This window comes from Gekko japonicus, unplaced genomic scaffold, assembly GCF_001447785.1.
Source record: "Gekko japonicus isolate JY-2015 unplaced genomic scaffold, Gekko_japonicus_V1.1 scaffold697, whole genome shotgun sequence".
Lineage (NCBI taxonomy): Eukaryota > Metazoa > Chordata > Lepidosauria > Squamata > Gekkonidae > Gekko > Gekko japonicus.
The window spans coordinates 598,383-620,538 of record NW_015160230.1 but is presented as its reverse complement, the minus strand read 5'-3'; the positions used below and the strand labels follow the sequence as shown (position 1 = coordinate 620,538).

Sequence of the window (22,156 nt, the reverse complement as noted above, 5' to 3'; positions counted from 1 at the left end):
CACATGCCAGGAAACCCCCCTTTCCCCCGCTTTCTCTCATCATAATATGACCATCAGTGGAAGGTTATAACATAGAGCTTTGTGTTCTGGCTCTGCCTGTTGACAAGCTGCTAAATTTTAAATATTTTCCTATCATTTCCTTAATTACTTTGTAGGTTTTCCTAATCATAGTAGTTGAAGTCCTCACAATGAATCTCTAATAATATCCTGTGTGGGAATTTTCCCTTTCATCACAGAAATGATGTAATGTAGAAGCAAAATAGCTTTTGTAGATTGCCACAAACACTCAGTGTAGTACAGCAAACATTAATTTAGGACTATCTCGTTTAAACTGAACACTAGGATGTTGGTACTAACTGTGTTCAAAGCAAAGAGTTGGTACTAACTGTGTTGGTACTAACTGTGTTCAAAGCAAAGGAAGAAATAATGGTAATAGGGCTCTTAATTTTTTGTTCTTGTTCCAGAGAAATATCTACCCACTGTTATCTTCTGAGCAAGCTGGAATGATGGAGCTCCCAGAAATCAGAGAGGTTTTCCTTCATGCTTCTAATAGCACCATCATCAACACCTCTTCACACAGAATTGAATACAGTTTTGGAGGCTTGACAGTGTTACATCTCAGACACATCTTTGCTTCTTTCTGTGGCCTCACATTGTTAATTGGTTTTGCTGGCAACTTGTTCATGCTGCTGGTCCTAATTGAGGGTTTCCAGAGCAGCAGCAGCAGCTCCATCTCCATGATGGTCAACACTCTTATGGTCAACATCACTATCTCCGATTTGATTTTCCTCCTCTATAATGTCAGTGTGCTGTTGTTCACCTTTGTCTATGAGAATTGGAACATGGGTGCTGCTGTGTGTACAAGCAGCCAGAGCTTTTCTATGTGGACCATGTTCTGCAGCTTTTACAGCATGGTTGCCACCTCCATCCTGAGGTACGTGGCTGTGGTCCACCCAACCTACTCCTTCTCAACAAACAGGCTCCAGCGGTTCTTGCTTTGCATGCTCATGTGGTTTATGGGTTTCACTGTCTCAGTTCCCAACTGGATGCATCAAGGAGTCATTGTGATTGAAGATGTTAGGTACTGCATGCTTCTGTTGACCCCGAAGCAAACATACTTATATTTTGTGCTCTTTGGGGGGATTGCCTTTTTCCCCTTTATGCTTCTGTTGGTTCTGTGCTATGGTAGAATTGTCCAGTCCCTCTGGTGCAGGAAGATGTTAGTGCTCCATTCTTCAGTGAGCATTCATTTAAACAAGAAGGCCACCATTATGATTCTGACTGTGTTAGCTGTTTTCATTTTGATGTGGATACCATGTTCAGTGGTGATCTACCTGTCTGCAAGTCATAGCCTTCCACAGACTTCTGCAGCATTTGTGGCCTCCAGTGTATCCACAGTGTTGGCATACTCCAACTGCTCAGTGAGCCCCCTCATCTGCTTCTCCCTTTCTGACCAGTTTCAGGCTGGCTTGAAAAAGCTACTTTGCAGGAGAAGTTCCAGATGACCCAGTAGTGGGACCTGGGGTCATTGGACCCTGGAAAGAAACATCAGTACATCTGCTCAAGGAGCAAAATGGGATCATATGACATCAAATGCTATTCAGTTGTTAAAACAAAGATGAGGGAGATATGAAATTAGTGAAAACACTAATCTCCAAGGAACAAAGGTGGAGGCATTGCATAGACTTGCAGCTGTGAAGACCACGATCTATTTGTGAGGATAAAATAGAAAATGGGAGAACAATGTAATTGCTTTGGGTCCCCAATTGGGGAGAAAAGCAGGATATAAATATCTAAATAAATAACTAAATGTGCTGGGGGGGGGGGAAGACTGAGGTAGGAAATGGCAAAGCTAAATTATATTGTTCTTGTCAATATAACAAAAGGTGATGTGTGGGTGAGGTGATTCATTCAACTTAAACTGTTAAGCACCATTGGAACAAGCCCAGTTCTTCACAGATGTCTGTTTCTTTGCAGTCCAATCTTTTGTGTGAAGCATACCATGTAATGTGTTTTACTTATTATTTCCTTGACATGACTAACCCCGCCTAGACAACTGTCTCTAAGCATCATCACACTACAAGCCATTTACGTTCTTGAGATTCAACTAAGCTTGGTCCCCAATTCCTTTTTGGACAAGCTCACTAAGAGCAAATGAGAAGATGTTAGATGCTGTAATGTCAGATAAAATGGATTGTGGGTTGCTCTTGTTCTGAGTTGCAAATAAATCCAGGAGGATCTGAGCACTAACACCTTCTCTTTTAGCAGATACATTAGGGTTGTCAGGCCCAACCTGGCAGTCAGTGGAAGACCAGGAGGGGTGGAAACATGGGGGAAATGACCATTGGCTGCAGTTCAAAAGAGGTGTGATGTCATTTCTGGGATTTCCCAGGAACTGATATCATGCCATCATCCCGATGGCCATTTTTAAACATAGTTGTTCTGCTGCAGCTCCTGGAAGTGACATCCGTCCTCTCTAGGAATTGCCCAAACTCTATGGTTTTGCCTTGACATGACTTTCTAGGTGATTCCTAGAAAGGTGTGACCTCAGTTCAGTTCAGTTTATTTCTACAGTCCTTAGACCAGTCATACAAAAAGAAGTACACCTTTATGGTGCAACCTCAATTCTGGGTTTTCCCCATTAGTGACATCATGCCATCTGCCCAATGGCCATTCAAAAAAAAATGTTCTCCTGCTGGTGCTTTCAGAAGTGACATCAGTATTCTCGAGGAATCACCAGAAAGTCTATTGTTTTACCATATTCTAGAGAAATGTGATGTCACTTCTGGGTTTTCACCAGAAGTGACATCATGCCAGAGACCCAATGGCCTTTTTTATTTTTCTCCCTCTGCCCCACACCCACTGGGGGACAGGCAACCATGAGATGCATCCCCGTCAGGTGACTATGTGCACTTACTAGATGTTTCTGTGGCCAAATATGGTGAGTTTTACATGCAGTGCAAAGTTCTTTTCTTGTTTCTTTGTTGTCTATAGTTGTGACATGACAGGTCTTGCATGACTTGGACTTTGCATAGGATGTTGTACCTAATTATAAAAGATCCTGTACCTACTCATAATTAAAATGGATTATATGTTATCCAGCAAGGGAAATGCTGGTATGCATCGAATGCAGATGCCAATACACATCTGGACAATCTTTCTGGGATCATTAGTAATAGGTGCCGCACTCATGAACAGAGCTGGATTGGGCCTCTCTGTATTTTCAGCTCCCTCTCCACTTGTTTTTTTGTGGTCAGTAGGTCCATTTCAATTCATGTGTTTAATTTTTTTTAAGCAGTTTCCCCTAAACCTAGGCCCTGCTCTGTAGCAAGACTGCAGTGGGCAGATCCACACTGCCAGGCCCAATGAAGCTGTTGGCAATGTAATTTAGGCAAGGGTAAATGAGAGGAAGCCCGGAGCATGAGAAATAAACATTCTACTTCAGAACTAACCATCTGCCAGAAAAGCTGAATTCTGTGACTCAAAGAAACGATGTATATTAAGCCAGTTTGTACACATGGCAAGAGGCAAAAAACAGTATAGGCCATTAACCCCCCCCCCCAGCGTCTAAACTTTTACTAGACATTATGTACAGCCTTAAAACCTATTTTCATGGCTTTTAGAAACATGTTTTTTTTAAAAAGGAAAGAAAGTTGAGATGTTTGGAATTCTTTGCTCAATATCAGATTCCATAGTCATGGAATGTGATCATGAGGGAAATACACCGTATTGCTGGTTTATCACACTTCTCTCTTGCCTTTCTCCAGTAAAAGGAGCACCAATTCGAAATGCCATTGTGACAGCACAGATGCATTGTGTCACATTGTGACAGCACAGATGCATGCTGTTTGCAGACAGCAATTTAGTTTGCTCCTGGCTCTGTCCTGCCACATTTTTATGGATTTCTGGTGCCATCAAGGGCCCTCATCTTTGTGATGGGAAAAAGACTATATTGACCTTAGTCTATGGCCTCTAGATGTCGCTCTTGCATCTGACATCAAGAGTGGTTGCCCCTGATGGTTATAAATTGCAGGTATACAAATGCAAACCAGCCTGGGCACAAGGCTGCACTTTAACAGCAGTTTTATAATATTCACATTATATATACCTCTTTACAGGGACATTTGATGTCTTTCCCTTTTTACATGGTCACAGACTGCTGGTGCTTAAAATCATTAAGCCAAACCTGTGTTTTCCTTCATCTGTGAGCAGATATTAATGCAGTCCCCCAGTGCTTGCCTTAACATCCATAATTGCTGAGAGACTCTAATGAAACATAATAAATATTAAGCAATTCATCATGCAAGATGGATGATTCTGATACAGTCCCCGTGGCTCAACATGAATAATAAATCTGAATGCCACCAAGCGAGAGCTGAATGGGGGGGGCAAGCAGCCACATGATGGATTGACTTCACCATAGCTTTCCTTCCCACTTCAGCAGTAAAGGAAGAAAAGCACAAACACCTTGCTCATACCAGGACTTTTCTGACTTATCTCACAGAAAAGAGCAACCACAGACCTGGGACAAGACTTGCTTGAAATCGCTGAGAATTTCCGTATCTACTTGTTGTCGAAAAGCCACAATCAAACCAGACTAATAGGTAGGGCGGATTTATACCCTTCCTCCCATGCTGTGAAGAACTTTGTATCTGGTTCCCACTTCATTCTTGGCCACAGATCCTATTTCTTTCAACGGTCTGATTTCTTATATTCTCACCCCCTGCTATGTAAATTCTGAAGAAGTCCAACATATTTTCAAAGCAAGCTTTAAAAGTGAGCTCTGCTGAACTTATATTGTCCAAGAGATTTAATGTGCATTCAGAAATCTGGAACAAGATAATAAAGACAGTTTAGAGGTTCCAATCACTCTTGAAGAAGATGACTGCACCATGTTGGAAATGGGTGGGGTGAAAAGGGGGGAGAGGCACAATGATGCCCCTGTGAATCCACGGTCTTATTAGTCCTCCTCTATATGCGCAAACTCTTCAGTGCAAGGCTGGGTTATGTATGTCTCAGATTTTGTTTTCCTTAGCAGGAGATCCTTGTGTTGCACTAAGGCCCCTCCTGAAAGTTTAGAAGAGGCATAATGAATTGTGGTGTATGGAGCTCTGGAAGTGGATGGGAATGGTTAATGCCTATAAGAAGCACCCCAACCAGGCCTTTGGATCCATGTCTTGTAGTGTAGTGGTTTCAGAAAGACTATATTTGTGGCAGCATAGACATTTTTTTTTTGTATTTGGCTGTAAGTACCTTGATCTTGAATGTATAATAAATGAATAATGAGAGACATGAAACAGTCAGCACACATTAGTACACGATTAGAAATCCCTAGCTATCCAGAGAACTGTGTGTGATTTTGAGCAAACTTTGCTTTATTAACTGGTGTTATACTTCTTAACGATTCCTAACAATCCCTTCCCTACTTCCACAGCCTGGTTTGTAGCCTCTCACTTTATGTGCTGTTCCACAGAGCCTAACAACTCTCATATTTCCAGTGGTGCTTATGCTTCTTGTAGAAGCCATTAGCATTCTACAAAGACAGTACAAAGCAGAAGAGAGGACTTTCTGTGCTTGACAAGCAGCATTTTTGGAAGACAAAGCTTTGCCCCACTGTATGTTACTGACTAGTGATACTACCAAATTTAGTAGTACACATTGTGTACTATTCTGTATTTCCTCTTATTATGTTTTATAGTTATACAGTACAAGAAGTGGGACCCACGATACTTGTGGGGGGAAGTATTCCCCACAGCTCCCGGCCTACAGAAGCAGGAGAAGCAGCAGCAGGTGAGCCCAGCCTTCTCTCTCCCCCCCCCAGCGAGGCCTGAGCAGCTCATAGCTGCCGGCCTGCCAAGCTTTCTCCCCCCGTGGTGGTGACGAGGCAGTTCTCAGAGCATTCTCCGCACATGCGCAGGGAAGGCTCTTTTACTTTTGGGGGGATTTAAGTATCCCCCGTATAGTTTTTTTTATAGATTTCAGATTTTTCTGCACATCTGGGGATTGCCTCAAATGTGCAGGAAAATCTCCCTGCCCCCCAGGTGCCCCCGATGTGCAGATTTAGATATCCGCACGCAGGGGGCACCTTGGCTATTAGATATATAGATAGTACACACTATACAGTGTTTACTATAATATGTATATATGTCTCAAACTTGGAACATTTCAATGTCACAGAAGGGATGTTTCAAGACAGAACAGTGATATTTTTGGATTGTGTTCACAAAAGTGGGGCATATGATAAACTTAAATTATTCATGATCTGAGACACTGCTTTAATAAAAGGAATCATTTATTTCTGTTAAGGCAATCCAATATAAACCATATTACATCAGACATTCAATGCAGGATACAGTAGCATAAATAGTTCCAGGGCATCACCATGCAAATAAAAATATTGGTGAATGGGACAGGGAGGAACATGCTGGATGACTGTTCAAAAACCAATAAAATTTTGAGTTTGGGAGTACACATTACAGCTTCTCTCCATGGACTCAGAGGAATTCACTTGGAGAATTACTGCTGATTCCAAAACCTACCCGAGCGCTATTCTATGGGCCTGGGGGTTCAACAGGTCTGATCTTACATGCACAGTGCACCCTCTTTGCCTGATACATTTTCCCTGTACACTGTGTTCATACACAGCAGGGCATAAGGTTACATGATTTGTATTACCTTGTTCATATACTCACATAACTGGGCACAGGAACACTTTGGCATGCTTTACCCAATGGGTACAGAGACATGGCACACACAACTGCAGAGTATGCAGCACTCAGTTGAACTTGTAATAACATGACATGACAAAACGCACAGACAGAAAAGGTAAAATTAGAACAGGCAAATGCTATTAAATACCTCTGCTACTTCAGAACTGGCTCTCATGTTATATACACCTCTCTATGTTTCCTCTGTGAAGGTTTCTAATCTTGAGTGGTACTTAATGGGAGAGAGGCTGAACAAGGCCAAAGCAAAGAAGTGTTAGAACTATTGCCATGCCCTGTTTTCTTTGGGAATTTGGGAGACCAAAATGTTAGTAGAAGCAACAGTAATAATCCACACCCCATATTGAAGTCAATGGTAAGGCTCCCCTTGACCATCATTCTGAATTGTATCCTGAGTCTATGCTACTGGGCACATCAGCCCAAATCCAGGTCCTCTGGCTAAATTATATTTGAGGCTGCTCCTATATCAATAGAGGACCAGAGAAGGATGTTAAAGGTCAATAAGAACTGGTGAAATAGAAGATATCTGGTGGTCCTACAAAATAAATCCATCATGGAAAGTATTAAAGAAAACCTTGTTGGCTGATTTGCTCTCTAAGAGATTATGACCCAGCCAACCACCAAGATTCCCTAAGGGACAAACTACATATTACATTTTCCCAGGATCCTCCATATGACCTGATGTATATTGCAAGTTCTATGCTGGCCATTAGTACACTAGGAGCTCCCAATGGGCAACCATCACCTCTGGGGTCATTTCAGGTTGCAAAAATGGTTCTAGGGGAAGCTGAATTGCCCCCTCCCTACACACCCAGTCTAATCAAACCCATGTCTCTCTGGGATTAAGTTCTCAACACAGAATTTGCTGGGACCTAGAGAGAACCTTAGAGAAAACTATAACATGTAATTAAGCCCTAAATTAGCTGTTCAAACAGCTAAACGACGCAGGATTTAGTAAGGCCACTTTGACAGACATAACCTGGATCCAGTGAAGTTGATGTGGTGTGCATGGAGAACTAAGCTTTGCTACATCTCCCCTTTAATCTTATATTCTAATAGTGAAGACAGGATATCTTTGGATACTTAAATCCAGTGACTGGAGCTGTGAACAGGCTAGGTTTGCAGAAGAATTTGAAATCTAAAAAAAAAAATACACTGGGCAACTTTAAAAAGCTGAAAATGATAAAAAGCACCTATAGCTTTAAAAGATGGATTCCCACAGTGCCTGTTGCTAGGCAACCATAGTATTCCAAGCTGTCAATACTGTGAGCACTTTAATTTTAAATTGTTTAATTATTTAACTGTTTTAACTGTTTAATTATTTTTAATTGTTTATGATTCTGGCACACTATGCCAAACATTGTTAGCTGCCCTGAGCCTGCTTGCGGGGAGAGTGGGATATAAATGGAAAAATAAATAAATAAATAAATAAAAGGCAGGGGAAGGTGGCAGGTCTTATTTTGGCTTTTGAGGGAGGGATCCTTGGGTCCAACCTGACAAGTCACCAGCTCTAAGTTGGGAAATCCCTAGAGTCTGAAGAGGGCAGGGTTTGGGGAAGGGGGAATTCTCAGCTTTAAAGCAGCCATTTTCTCCAGGAAGACAGATCTCTGTTGTCTGGAGTTCAGGTTTAATTCTGGGGAACCTCCAGGTCCCACCTAAAGGTTGGCAACACTAGGCCTGGCAGCACCCTCTGGGTGACTTGACACCACTTGACATGCATGACTCAACTAGGCCTGGCTGCTTGCTACTGATCAACAGGAACTACCCTATGAAATCCAGTGTGGGGCAGCGATTAGTGCTTCAGAGTAGGGTCTGTGAGACCCAGGTTCAGATCCCCATCTTGCTGTGGAAGCTGACTGGGTGATTTTGAACCAGGCACGTACTTTCAGCCTAACCTACCTCACAGGGTTGTTCTACACATAAAAAGGAGGAGAAAATATTGTAAGCTGCTTTGGTCTCCACTGTCTAGAAAGACTGTAGATTTCCTTGGTAAAGGCTGTGGGGAAGGAGGGTGAAGATGGAAACATGAAGGAAGAGGGGCAGATAAAGGTAGGTTGGCTGTTGGGTGGGAAGGAGATAGAGTTGCCAACTCCAGATTGGGAAATTTCTGGACGTTTTAGGGGTGGAGCCTGGGGAGGGTGGGGTTTGAGGGGGGGGACATCAGACTGGTACAATGCCATAGACTCCATCCTCCAAGCTGGCAACACTAGGCCTGGCAGCACCCTCTGGGTGACTTGACACCACTTGACATGCATGACTCAACTAGGCCTGGCTGCTTGCTACTGATCAACAGGAACTACCCTATGAAATCCAGTGTGGGGCAGCGATTAGTGCTTCAGAGTAGGGTCTGTGAGACCCAGGTTCAGATCCCCATCTTGCTGTGGAAGCTGACTGGGAGATTTTGAACCCGGCAAGTACTTTCAGCCTAACCTACCTCCCAGCGTTGTTCTACACATAAAAAGGAGGAGAAAATATTGTAAGCTGCTTTGGTCTCCACTGTCTAGAAAGACTGTAGATTTCCTTGGTAAAGGCTGTGGGGAAGGAGGGTGAAGATGGAAACATGAAGGAAGAGGGGCAGATAAAGGTAGGTTGGCTGTTGGGTGGGAAGGAGATAGAGTTGCCAACTCCAGATTGGGAAATTTCTGGACGTTTTAGGGGTGGAGCCTGGGGAGGGTGGGGTTTGAGGGGGGGGACATCAGACTGGTACAATGCCATAGACTCCATCCTCCAAGCTTGCCATTTCCTCCATGAGAATTACATGGCCAACCTCCAGGTGAGGGCTGGAAATCACCTGGAATTACAACTACTCTCCAGGTGACAGAGATCAGTTCCCTAAGCTAAAATGTCTGCTTTGGAGGGTGGAGTCTATGGCATCATGCCCTGCTGAGGTTGCTTCCCTCCCCAAGCGTCACTGTCCCAAGGCTCCACCCCCAGATCTCCAGGAATTTCCCAGCCTGGTGCTGTCAACCCTAAGGGGAACTGATCTCTGTAGCTGAGAGATCCCTTGTGATTCCTGGAGAGCTACCACTGCTGCTCTGGAGGAGGGGAGGAAGCAGGTGGGCGGCTGGGAGAGTGATGGGGGCCGAGGAGAGACAGAGGGGTAGAAAAACAAAGAGAGTGATGAGGGGGCAGAAAGAGAGAGGAAGTGACATGTATGGAGGAGAAAGAGAGTAAGAGAAGGTGCAGCAGAAGAGAGAAAGACTGTGAGAGGTAGGGGGAGAAGAGAGGAAGCAAAAGTGGGGGTAATGGGATAGCTGCCCCTCAAGTTTCTTGCAGGTCTCCACTTGTCTCTATGTAATATCTGTGATGGTGCCAAAAAGGTAAACAGTGAACAAGCCTTCTGCTCTCATTGGTTCTGAGTGGATCTCAAACTTTAGCAAATAACGCTCCCCTCCCCATTTTGTGGATCCCCAGGTTGTCCTATGCTCCCTCATTGGCACATGCTAGATTTATGTCTACCTTGAAAAAGGGCTGTCTGTGTTGGATAATCATTCGGCAACCGCCAACTGCTTATTTCATCCTCTCTTAGAGACAGCCAAACGCCCATCCAAATCAAGAACACATCTGTTCCCCAAAGGTCAGAAGTCATGAGGAATCAGCAAGTTGGCTTCCTAGGATGGCCTAGGCTCTTATAAGATCTGTCTAAATCAGCTAATTCAAGGGCAAAGGGAGGAAAGGCAATTTGTAATTGTTTACAAACACATTTAAATACATGGCAAACATTCTTCTAAATAAGGATTTTAAAATGGGGGTGGAGGGGCATTTCTGTTGTCTGGCAAATTATATAAGCAATATCCAATTACATAGCAGTATTCCTTGGCACCAGTTCTCAATCCTGCTGTTTTAACCTCTAGCACCCGTCATTCTCCCAGAATGTCAAAAATAACTTCTGGAAGCTGCTTAAGAATCCCTGCATACAGGGGTCATTTCGTAGAAAAAGAGCTAGGGGGACTCATTACCATAACTCATTAGCATATGCCACACCCCCTGACATCACCGGGCACCAGCAGGGAGCTCCAGGCCCCGCCCTCCCGCACCTCACCCGGGGGGATGGCGTCCCCCCGCGCCCCCCCACAAATGACCCCTGCCTGCATAAAAGAGGCAGCTGTTTAGTGGGTGTGAAAGGAGATGGTTAAGTGTGAGCAAAGGGAATTCACTGATGAGTGAACAGGGGTAAGCAGCCTGGGACTGCGGAGATGAGGGGGAGGCAGGGAGAATGAACAAAGAGGTGATTGACTTAAGAAATTTTTGTGTTGGCAGTTAAATAAAGCAGAATTTGTTGTGCCTTCTGATCTTAGGAAGGGGAAGGTAGCATTTAATGTGATCAACAGTATGGTTAAAGTGTAAGCCACCCTAAGCCTAGAGGATAGGAGAGGAGAGGGTATAAATTGAAATAAATATGCAAACAAAATAATTAAAAAGAGGGGTGACATGATTGAGGTTTATAAAATTATGCATGGGATAGAGCAGGTTGAGAAAGAAGTACTTTTCTCCCTTTCTCACAATACAAGAAGTCATGGGCACTCAATGAAATTGCTGAGCAGTCAAGTTAGAACGGATAAAAGGAAGTACTTCTTCACCCAAAGAGTGATGAACACGTGGAATTCACTGCCACAGGAGGTGGTGGCGACTACAAGCATGGATGGCTTCAAGAGGGAATTAGATAAGCATATGGAGCAGAGATCCATCAGTGGCTATTAGCCACAAGGTAGAGACAGGAACTCTCAGGCTGGGGCAAGTGATGCTCTGTATTCTTGGTGCTTGGGGGGGGGAGCAACAGTGTGAGGGCTCCTAGTGTCCTGGCCCCACTGGTGGACCTCCTGATGGCACCTGGTATTTTTGGCCACTGTGTGACAGAGTGTTGGACTGGATGGGCCATTGGCCTGATCCAACACTAGCTTCTCTTATGTTCTTAAGAAAGTGCACCATTCAGGGCCTGTCCAGTGAGGAAAGAGGAATGTTTAGGCAACTGCCGAGACTCTATGCCTGACTGCTTTCGCTCTGGGCATGTCTTATAACCCAAGCTTTGGACATTTTATGTAGTAGTTGTGTGCCTTGCAAAAGCTGAAAATTAAGAAAGGTCAACCAGACTCTTCCAAAGCCCTCTGAGCTGCAGGCACAGGAATTGTTTCAGTCCAACCCTAGGAAGTGACAAAGGACAGGATCCCTCTACACTCATGGAGTTGAAGCCCAGAGCCTACGGCTATCATGAGTTGGGACTCAACCAGCATAATTAGTAGGACTGCAGCAAGGTCAGTAACTCAGGCGCAGTCCTTACTCTGTTCTCCTATTCTCACATTTAGAATTTATTTACACCCCACACAGTGCCATTCAGAGGTCAAATGGTAGATGGAACCTTGCTGAAAACTGGGATTTTACAAACAAACAAACAAAAAGGGCCTTAACAAAAGCATATGTAGGCATACTAACTCAAACCAGGCTTATACAGGTATTTGGCAAATTAGACTTACAGAGGGTGTGGAGCATTAAGCAATTCAGGGACAGTGTGTGGTACAAGGAAGAGCAGCAACACCATCAGAGGCGACATCACACAGTTAACTTGACTACAATATTCAGCCTGTCAGGTCACTCCACAAGCCGGGCCATTACAAAGCAAGGAGGAAAGGCAAAAGAGATGACTGGTCAGGTAAGACTATACATGGGGTATAAAACTTCCAAATCCTTTAGAAACTCCTGTTAAGAGAAAGAGAGGTGCTAGGAAGATTTGGGGACTGGCTGGTCCATCACAAGAATGATATGCCAAATAAATGGTATTGTAGATATCCTTAAGAGAACTGTCAAGACAGACCAGACTCCTTTCATCGTGGTGATATCCCCAACCAGGAAATGAAGAAGCTTGCCAATGACTGGGCTTGTCCTGTTTTTTAAAAAACCCACATTTCCCCCAAGTTGCTGCATCTCATGGCTGATCAGTGCTTCGAGTTATGCATATTGGTGTACTGGAATTACAGCTTTAACCAGTTCCCAAAGTGGACTTTTGGGGCTAAAGAGTACACTGCAGATTTTCATGTTATGGTGTGCTTACTGCCTTGGCGACCATCCATAGAAAATTGACACAAGAGAGTGACTTGTGTTTTGCAGGCACTTGACTCAAGTGCTCTTTTCCTCTTCTTGTTTTCAAATTTGGGTCTGAAGAGTGTGGCCTGTGGGGGTGTACGGAGGTGGAGCCGGGTTGGGTTTGATGCCACGCCCTTTCATGTAGGAGATGAATTGGTCTGGGATCTCAGCAAGGACATCTTTAGCCAATCGAGCCATACTCAGGACATGGTTTCCTGTGCGGTCAATGTAATCCCGGAATGGAACAAACTGCAAGAGAATATTATATGCATATCAGATGCTTGAAAGGCAAAACCATAAATTATTTTAAAAACAACAACTGGGACTTTCTGATCCAGACAGACTGAACAGAATAGTACAGAAAGTACAGAAGGATCACGGATCTCAAACTCCTGACATTCTCCATGAAGAGAGAACGCCCAGACCTCCTCAGCTGAGGTCCTACCACAGAAAGATAAACCGAAGCAACAGATCACAAGAAACTGCACTCAAGAGCTTTTCAAACAGTAATCAATAATGGAAGGAAATGCTTTACAAGGAAGAAGATACTTTGTTGGGCTTTTTGCTAATCTAAGGTCAGTTAGTCTTCTGACAGGATGATTTTCACCTACCTCAAATATGGGCAGGGCTGTATAAATAGTACTGTCTGATATTATTTCTCCTCACCCTGCCAACCAGCCATACTTTCTTTGCTATATTGGTCCATATACAGAGCAGATGTGAAACAGTCAGGACTGGGCTACTGTTGATTCAGAGCTTCCTGCCTGGCACATTTTGGTCACATGAAGTGCAACATAGATGCTGCTGATGCAGACCTTTTCTTGGGTTTCTCACGTGATGAAGGTATTATAAAAGTTTCTGTCACAAGCCAGTTTTGAAAAGCAAAGAGTCTTCCATTGACTCCCCCTTTGTGCCAAGACTGGTACATAGCTTTAAGCCCGCAAGGCAAGTAGTTTATGTGGTGGCTTTCGGCTTGGTCTACGACATTAAAGAGGGCTAAAACCGATATGAGACAAAAATTCATTGTTACCTGGACAATGTCACGTTCAGCAACCTTCCCCCGAGATGAGATTCGAATGTCATCTCCATCCAGCTCTACCATGGCTGCATTGCAAGGAGAGGTGAACAGTAAGTAGGATTAGTCACAAAGTGTGAAATGGTACGAAGGAGCCAAAAGCTATGACAGCTCCAAAAAGCCCATCTGGACCACGGCAGATTAAGAGATCAATTATCTGGAAAAGGTGAGTCAAGAGAATCATTCTGCTCTTTTCCTTTGGACAGCTGAACTGGAATTTCCCCTGCGCATAATGCAATTTGTACCGCTATCAGCTTTATCAATGCCCATTCCTCATTGCAAGGTGTAATTCAGCTGTTAGACTTGTTAATTTCATTATACAATTTCCCTGCAATTTTGATGCTGGAGACTTTCAGATGCAAGCAGGGCAGACTGGCTATTTAACTCACAGAGAGATTTACCTGTGGGCCAGTGCCCTAGAGGGCTGCTGGTCACCAGGAGCAAATGTAGCCAAGCTCTGGCATCTCTGCCTGAGCCTCCAGGGCCACTTGGCCCAGCCCCTTCATCAGCAATGGTATCTGATGTCAGTTCACCAGTGGTCTTTTCCCACACTGCTGCCCGTTTTCAGGAGGGAGCAATGGGTGAGCTAATGCCCACTGTTTGTACCTTTGAGCTGAGTAGCCCCTGCAGCACTGGTTTGTAGCTCCACAGGGGCCAATTCAGCCTGGGTTGTTCCTGGGCCTTTTTTACTTCCCAGTTTCCTCCTGAATATAAGGCATGAAAATTTTAATTGACAGCTTGAACAATTACATGAGATATCTCGGCTGATGCTTTGTACGACCTCTGGCATTTACTTTGGTTGGCTAATAATGCTTTATTAAATGAAGCCTACAGTGACCTCTCATATCCTTACTGGCAAACCCAAGCATACAGCTGTCTCTAACTTTCCCCATGAATGTGTTATCTGTAATTCAGCTACATAGCAAGTACAGTATTGGCAATTTTCATACATAACACAACACCAAAATTAGATGGTATGTGAGCGAGCCTTGAAGGAACACCTTGCTCACCCATGTAATCTTTTCTCCCCCTCACACTGTGCACTAATTAGTTACTTTTGGGGTTTTAGCAAACCATAATTTGCCAGTGTATCCAAACCAAATTTGCCCAGCAAATTTGAGACCATGGTAATGGCAATCTTTAGTTTGCAAAAGACCAGAAACAGCGAATTCTCATGCAGTGCATGAAGAGAGAAGTGATCACATGGGCAAGCCTGAAGCTCTTTCAGGTTTGTTCATGCAGCACCAAATTATGGTTTGGCATGTGAACCATGCAAAAATTGAAAACCCGTGTTATATGTGTGTGTAAAGTGCCATCAAGTTGCAGCCAACTTACGGCTACCCCAGCAAGGGACTTTCAAGGCAAGTGAGAAGCAGAGGTGGTTTGTAGAGTCTTCTTTGGAGGTCTCCCTTCAAATTACTGACCCTGATTAGCTTCCAAGATCTGATGGGATTGGGCTATACCATGCTGCCTTCCCTCATCCATGTTATGTACCTTCTATGATATTAATGTTTGAGTGTTCTGATTTGCTGAGAAATCCAGCAAAAGAATAAACTGCTCAGAGGGAAATTGGCGTTTCCTTCCCAGGAAATATTCAAGAGAATTTAGAAACAGCCAGGAATGCTTTAGCTTTATGACTCTGTAATATCAAAGTCCTGGTGTGCAAAATTGTGGAGCTGCTGCTAAAGGCCTGGGCTGCAGACGATGATGCTCCCATGTAGCAACAGATGTAAGGTGATGTGCAACAGTAAGCCAGGGGGCTGCACCTGTCTCCTGTACCTTTCCAGAGAATATGATGGACAGGGATAGAGCAACTGCAGCATCACCCAGTACGGAGATGCAGTGATAGAGACAGCTGCATCTGTTTCTCTACTGTTGATCATACAGCTTTCAAAGGCACAGAGGCCCTGCACACACAAAAAGGATCAATAGTCACAGCCCTCTGTGATGCTGTCAGGACTCATGCCACAACTGAGGCTTTGCTGTAAACATTGGTTTGGATCCAGCACAAAATTTCTACTTGTCCTATGCACTAGATCAAACTTACTGTATCTCTCAAAAGTGTATACTCTGAAACTCTTGTTAGTATCTAAGATGCCACTGGACTAAAATCTAACTGTATTTCCACTTGTGTTTTCACTTGTGTACAATTTTGTGCCACCAGTTTCTGGGCACTATAATATATAAGGAGGAATGTACTAGGTGTTGTACAAGATCTTGTGCAAGTAGAACTGTGCTAAAACTGTTTATGCTTCTGCTTGTGCATCACTGGACCCAAGCCACTGTGACTCTCTCCTCTGTGTCACCGTTCTCAAAATGGGTAGCAAACAGGTAACCACAACATCCTTGATATACATGTTCTTTATAACATGCTCACTGAGAAGGGGGGGGGGGAGAGGGTTCTCCCCTACCACATCATACTGGGGCTGAGAGTCTACATTTTGCACATGCCATCATTACTGGATCACAGGAGGGCATGCCCTAGCAGCTCAATGGGCTTTTAACTCACTCCCTTTGACATGGCTCATATTATCATCATCTTCATTGTGAGAGACCCAACAGTATGAAGTAAAGGGTTGGAGAAGTGTGGTTAACTTGTAGACACTGGCTTTCATGCTATTGAACATGGCCAGGCCAGGAGATGATGAGCATCTTGATAAGCATCCTGGAGGCAAGAATAAGTCAATTACTTGAGTGAGGCCATTGGTCCATGTGCCAGATGATCTGATGGCTATTACACTGCCCTTGCAGGTGTAAATGTGACTCTTCCCAGCTCTGTTTGGGTGTCCATACCCAAGAACTCATTTAGAGTAAACCCTGGACTGTGGCTGTACTAGCTGGGATGCACTAGTGAGATGCAACAAAGGAGGGAGAGGAAGGATGTGTGTCAAAAGTGTGGCCCCACAAAGCTCTCTTTTTGAGCATTTATTGGGGATGTGTCATTAAGGTCTAGCACATGCAATGGGACATAGGATCATAGAATCATAGAATGTTAGAGTTGGAAGAAGAGCCCTGCTGGATCAGAGCAATGGTCCATCTAGTCCAGCATCCTGTGTCACACAGTGACCAACCAGTTCCTCTGAACAGCCAACAAAAGAGCATAGAGACTGAGGCCTTCCCCTGATGTTGTCTCCTGGCTCTGGGATTCAGAGGCTTAGTGCCTCTGATTGTGGAGGTTCCTTCAGTCACCATGGCTAGAAGCCACTGATAGACTTGTCCTCCACTGAATCTATCTACTCCCCTTTAAAAGCTGTTTATGCCTGTGGCCATATAAGAACATATAAGGACATCTGAGATCTAATCCTTCACCTCTCCCTTTTCCATCTATAGTCAGTGTTGCCAGCAGGGCACTCAGTAGGGTGCCTTAAGTACGTTTGCCTGAGGTGTGACTCATGGTTTCCCCTAAACAATATATACAAAAGGGTAAGGGGTTGCAGTATAAATAAACTAGAATAAATAGAACTACTGCAAATATGCAACTAATGATTATACTAATAATTTCCCAAGTGAATACAAAATTACAAAATACACAATTAATGATGAACAGATGGACGAAATTCTCCAGAGTTGGTGTTCCGTTTCGTAAAGACTTCGTCACACATCAAAACTCATAAAGAAGTGTCCTCACAAAGTTACAGGGATTTCAAATGGATTCTTCATTATTCCTGAATGTTTGTAGTATTCATTCATGATATATGCCAGACCATAGTGTAAATACGGGCTAGTCAGCCTTTGTAGGCTTTGTGAGGACACTTCTTTATGAGTTTTGATGTGTGAAGAAGTCTTTATGAAACGGAACACCAACTCCGGAGAATTTCGTCCATCTAGTTATCATCTGCAGATAACAAATATGTTATTGTAATTGTGTATTTTGTAATTTTGTATTCACTTGGGAAATTATTATTATAATCATTAGTTGCATATTTCCAGTAGTTCTATTTATTTTGAGGTGCGACTCAGCCCTGCCTTTCCAGCTTCCAAGAGGATTGCCTCTTCTTCTTTTTTTTCTATTTGTATTTTTTATTTGAAAGAACGTGCAACAATACAGAAAATACTGTATAAGAACATTTTTTTACATTTTAGTTGAAATAGAGCAACAAATGTTTTGCAATAAACATTGATACCATATGTGCAATAGGAAGAAAGAAACAGGTGAACAAAGAGAACTGTAAGGTTTTGTAAATTTGTAAACAGGAGTGAATAAATTTGTAAACAGGAGTGAATTTGTAAACAGGAGTGGGATGCCTGCAATGGTACGTAGGATATATGTTCCATTTAATAGGTCAGGCAAAAAACAAAGGTTATAAATGCTAAATAGACCTAACTCTGTGTGTACCAGAATGAAATATGTAGGTAAACCCTAGATACATTAAGGAGCAATAAATAGTAAAAGTAAGGATCACCACCTCAAATCAGAGAAGGAGGATATTTATTGACAGAGACATACCGACCTCATGACCATCCAGAGGGCATGAATCCACTCCGTGTTAGATATTCTAGTATAGGAGACCATTTCTTCACAAAGGTAGATTTCACCGGTTTGAGCAGGGAAGCATTAATTTTATGGGTAATATTGTCCATGAGATATTGGTCCCAGAGCTTATGGAACCAGAGTTCTAAATTTGGGGGATGTTTGTCACGCCAATGGGAGGTGATAGCTGTTTTTGCCGCAAACAGTAGGGCGTCTATTGTAGGCTTCATATGTCGTATGCCTACAGGATCAGGCCAGTGATCTAGAAAAAGTGTCTCAGGTGTTAATGGGACAGTGATCCCTGTGATCTGTTTGACGTGGGATAAAACAAGGGTCCAAAAGGAGTGGATTGAAGCACAACTCCACCAACAGTGGGCAAATGTGCCCGTCTGTTGGCAACCCTTCCAACATAGGGGAGATTTAGAGGGACATAGATGTGAGATCAGTTTAGGGGTCATATACCAATGTGACATAATTTTCAGGGTTTGTAATTCAACTGCTGCTATAGGTGATTTGAAGTTAGATGAAGTCCGCAAGTTTGACCAGATGTTGTCATCTAATGTAATTTGGCAGTCCTTTTGCCAAGCATTTTGGTATGGCAATAATTTAGGCTGTGGATCCTCAAGCAATAGGGAATAAAAGGCAGAGACCAGATGGCGATTTTGGGATTGGTAAAGTTTCAATATGAGTTCTAGTTCTGTATGAGGCTGTTTGAGAAGATCTGTTATTTTGAGTTGTGTACAAGCGTGACCTAATTGTAAGTAAAGATACCATGGGATTGAGCACTTTAATACCTTCTCTAATTCTGACTTTCGTAGGATTCCTTGTCTGTTTGCAATATCGCAGAAACGCGAGAGTCCATGCTTTTTCCAGCATGAGCTAGTATTTAATGATACATTGTCCCTGAACCATTGCTGGTGTGTGAAGGTGGAATATCTTGAGGTCTTTGGTAAGAGTCTTTTTCTTAGGTTCCTCCACAAGCATATAGAAGAGTGTAGGAAAGGAGCACGGATTGCCTCTTCTAACTGAGCTACTGGGCGGCTCATAACGCTGCCTCCTGTGAGCTTGCTGTTGTACTTCCTGTTCTTTCTTCCCCACGTGTAAACATCCCTTTCCTTTCCAAAATGCTTAATTCCCTTCTATTGGCAGGGCAAATATATTGTATGCAATAGTATACGTATGGAGGCACTGGTTATGTGACAGGATTTGTTCCTCAAGGGACTTATGGTCTCTCAGTTCTGTGGGAAACCCACAAGCTAATCACTGGATGACAGGGTTGGCTGGTTGTTGTGATTCTTCCCTGAGATCCCTGGCAGTCCTCCGTTACCTGACTGACTCTCATGCTCTCCCTGGCAAAAAGGCAGGTATTTATATGTTGCTTTTTAAGGCTACCCAGGGATTCCTGTCTGCAAAAGCCTGGTGTTGGTGGCTACTGGTGTTAGCTGATGCTCTGAAGGCTCCAGCACCACGGTCATTTACACAGTGGAGGCCACTGTGATCTTTCTGTGATCTTTCTGGCTTGGTTGTACATTGTGTGTGTGTGTATACTGACTTGGCTGGCATCATAAAGTTGCTCGGCTATCCTTTCGTTTCCTTTAATCTGATTAAAGCTCCTTGACTAAAAGTCTTGAGCAGTCAAAAACCTATCTGTTAAGGAGCATTATCTGGACACAACACTAAACCAATGGAAAAATCTTGCAACAGCAAGGGTAAGGTTAGGGAATCTGTTAGATACAAGGAGTAAAACTAGCTTGTGACGAGACTGTGTAATGCATGGTTTTTGTGGGTGTTATCACCATAAAGTGCTGTGATTTTTGAGCAATGGCCAAGTTGCTGGGGTGCTATAAGAATATGTTGGTGTTTCTACATACTGCTCTTTTTTTCCTATGGCCACTCTGCTCTGCTGCCTAAGCATAAGTTAGTGATCCTGTGATGTAGCATAAGTTAGTCATCCTGGTGTAGCAGGAGTACAGGAGCCACCTTTTAGTTAAAGTACTCAAAGTCATCATGTTGCAAATAAATTCACTGAATGCAAATTTGGTTCTTACCATCAAATTCAGCCTGTCCAACTCCCACAATGATTATGGACATTGGAAGCTTGGCAGCCTTAGGCCCATCAGGAAGCAAAGAAGAATGGGAGGAGGGGGGTTGTGGGAGAGAGGGTTGTCAGTGTGGATTTGAGATGGGGGAATAGAGAAGAGAAAGAGCATGCATTCAAGACAGAACTGTAATGCATCAGAAACCATGCTACAGTATACAGCCAGTTAGCGCTACTTAAGAGTAAATATCTTTCCTTATATATAATTGTCACGGCGTGGCAAGATTTGATGTGCGGCAAAATCAGTTGGCCGCATGAACTGCCACTCACAGCCTCTGCCAATCCCCTGGCTGCATTGCCCGCCCACAGAGCCAGAGGCCAGCGTGTCAGCCTCAGTGTCAAGGGAGCCAGCGAAGGGTGCAGACACTCTGGCTGCCAGCCCTAGATGACATCAGCCGCTGAGTGGCTGCCCCCACCCACCTTTCCCTGCTCGCCCGCAGAACCAGGCGGGCAGGGAAAGGACTCCCGAGGCCCCCCTCCCTCTTTCCCCGCTTGCCCGCCGAGGCGGAGGGGCAGGGAAAGGACTCCTGCGGCCTCTGTTGACATATATGCCTAGGTAAGACATCAGACCTGGTGATCGCACCTATCTACTTGACAGCTTTGACAGCCACAGAGGCCAGAACAGACCGGTTCTAGCCAGAGCAGAACAGCTCTGTAACAATGACTCAGCGGTGTGTGCTGATTGGCTGTAGCTTGTATATAAGTGTATAGTGTCTGTATGATGTATCCTCTTCTCCTCTATGACGTGTATTGTGGAGCACTTTGTTGGTGAGCTCCAGAAAATATATATAGCTGTAAATAAACTGTAAATAGTTAAGCACAGGACTGTGTCTGTGTGGCTTGCTATTGCTAGCACCAGTTGGCATAATTGCGCACTTGGTCTAAGGGCAACTAACAATTCAACGCGCTGCGCGCCAGCCTCCCCTTCCCTCTCAGAGCCGCCTTGCTCACCCTACCCATGACCGCAGGGAAACCGAGCAAGCCACTGGAAGGAGAGGCAGTTTAAACCCCCTCCCCTTCCCTTTCAGAGCCGCCTTGCTCACCCTCCCCGTGGCTGCGGGGAAGGCGAGCAAGCCAGTGGAAGGAGAGGCGGTTTAAACCCCTTCCCTGTCAGAGCCGCCTTGCTCGCCCTTCCCACGGCAGGGAGCCAGGAGGATGGGCCCGGCTGGCCTCGCCATGGCCTGCTGGCTCCCTCCAGTCCCAGCCCAAGCTCGCCTGGCTTCCTCCCCAGACTCCAGCTGTGGCCACCTCGTGCCTCCCTCCCATGGCCACCAAATTGTGTAAGGGCTGTGGAGAACCGAGGCCCGGCTGGAGGGAGGTCGAAGAGGGAGACAAGCCAAAAGCACTGCGGCCTGCCTTACTATGGGCTCCTCTCTGTCACCGCCTCTGCTCAGCCTGGCCAGCAGCACGATGACTCTGACGGGAGGGGAGGGAGGTGTGGCGCCTCTGCTTCGGCACCGCACCACCTGCCGCCTGCCTGTCTTTGCCCCCCCTTCCCTTCTGAGGCTGGTGGGAGAACCGGGTGACGTGGGGCCTCTCCTTTGATGGAGTGCCGCCCGTTGCCAGCCCACCTGAGGCCGGTGGGAGGCCTCTGGGAGGTCTGGGTGCCGTCAGACCTCTTGCCCGGCAGCACGCTCACTGTCGCCGGCCTGTCTTCATCCCCCCCCCCCCCAAGCTGAGAGGACAGACCCTCGGGGGACCCCGTCCCT

At 44.6% G+C, this 22,156-nt stretch overlaps 2 protein-coding genes across 3 annotated transcripts in view; one reads left to right on the top strand and one right to left on the bottom strand.

Annotated features, from left to right (window-relative positions):
- Nucleotides 1-506: 506 nt before the first annotated feature.
- LOC107111171 (galanin receptor type 1-like) lies at nt 507-1,505 on the top strand. Its single transcript, XM_015412102.1, has one exon. The coding sequence runs from the start codon at nt 507-509 to the stop codon at nt 1,503-1,505; it is 999 nt and encodes a 332-aa protein (XP_015267588.1).
- An 11,358-nt stretch (nt 1,506-12,863) lies between these two features.
- LOC107111207 (copine-5) overlaps nt 12,864-22,156 on the bottom strand; it is a 218,419-nt gene continuing 209,126 nt past the window's right edge. For both annotated transcript variants that reach the window (XM_015412140.1, XM_015412147.1), the window contains 3 exons: nt 20,398-20,455; nt 13,834-13,907; nt 12,864-13,052 (listed from right to left, as the gene is read on the bottom strand). In XM_015412140.1, coding sequence (XP_015267626.1) covers nt 12,864-13,052; nt 13,834-13,907; nt 20,398-20,455 — 321 coding nt within the window. The remainder of the gene's footprint in view (nt 13,053-13,833; nt 13,908-20,397; nt 20,456-22,156) is intronic.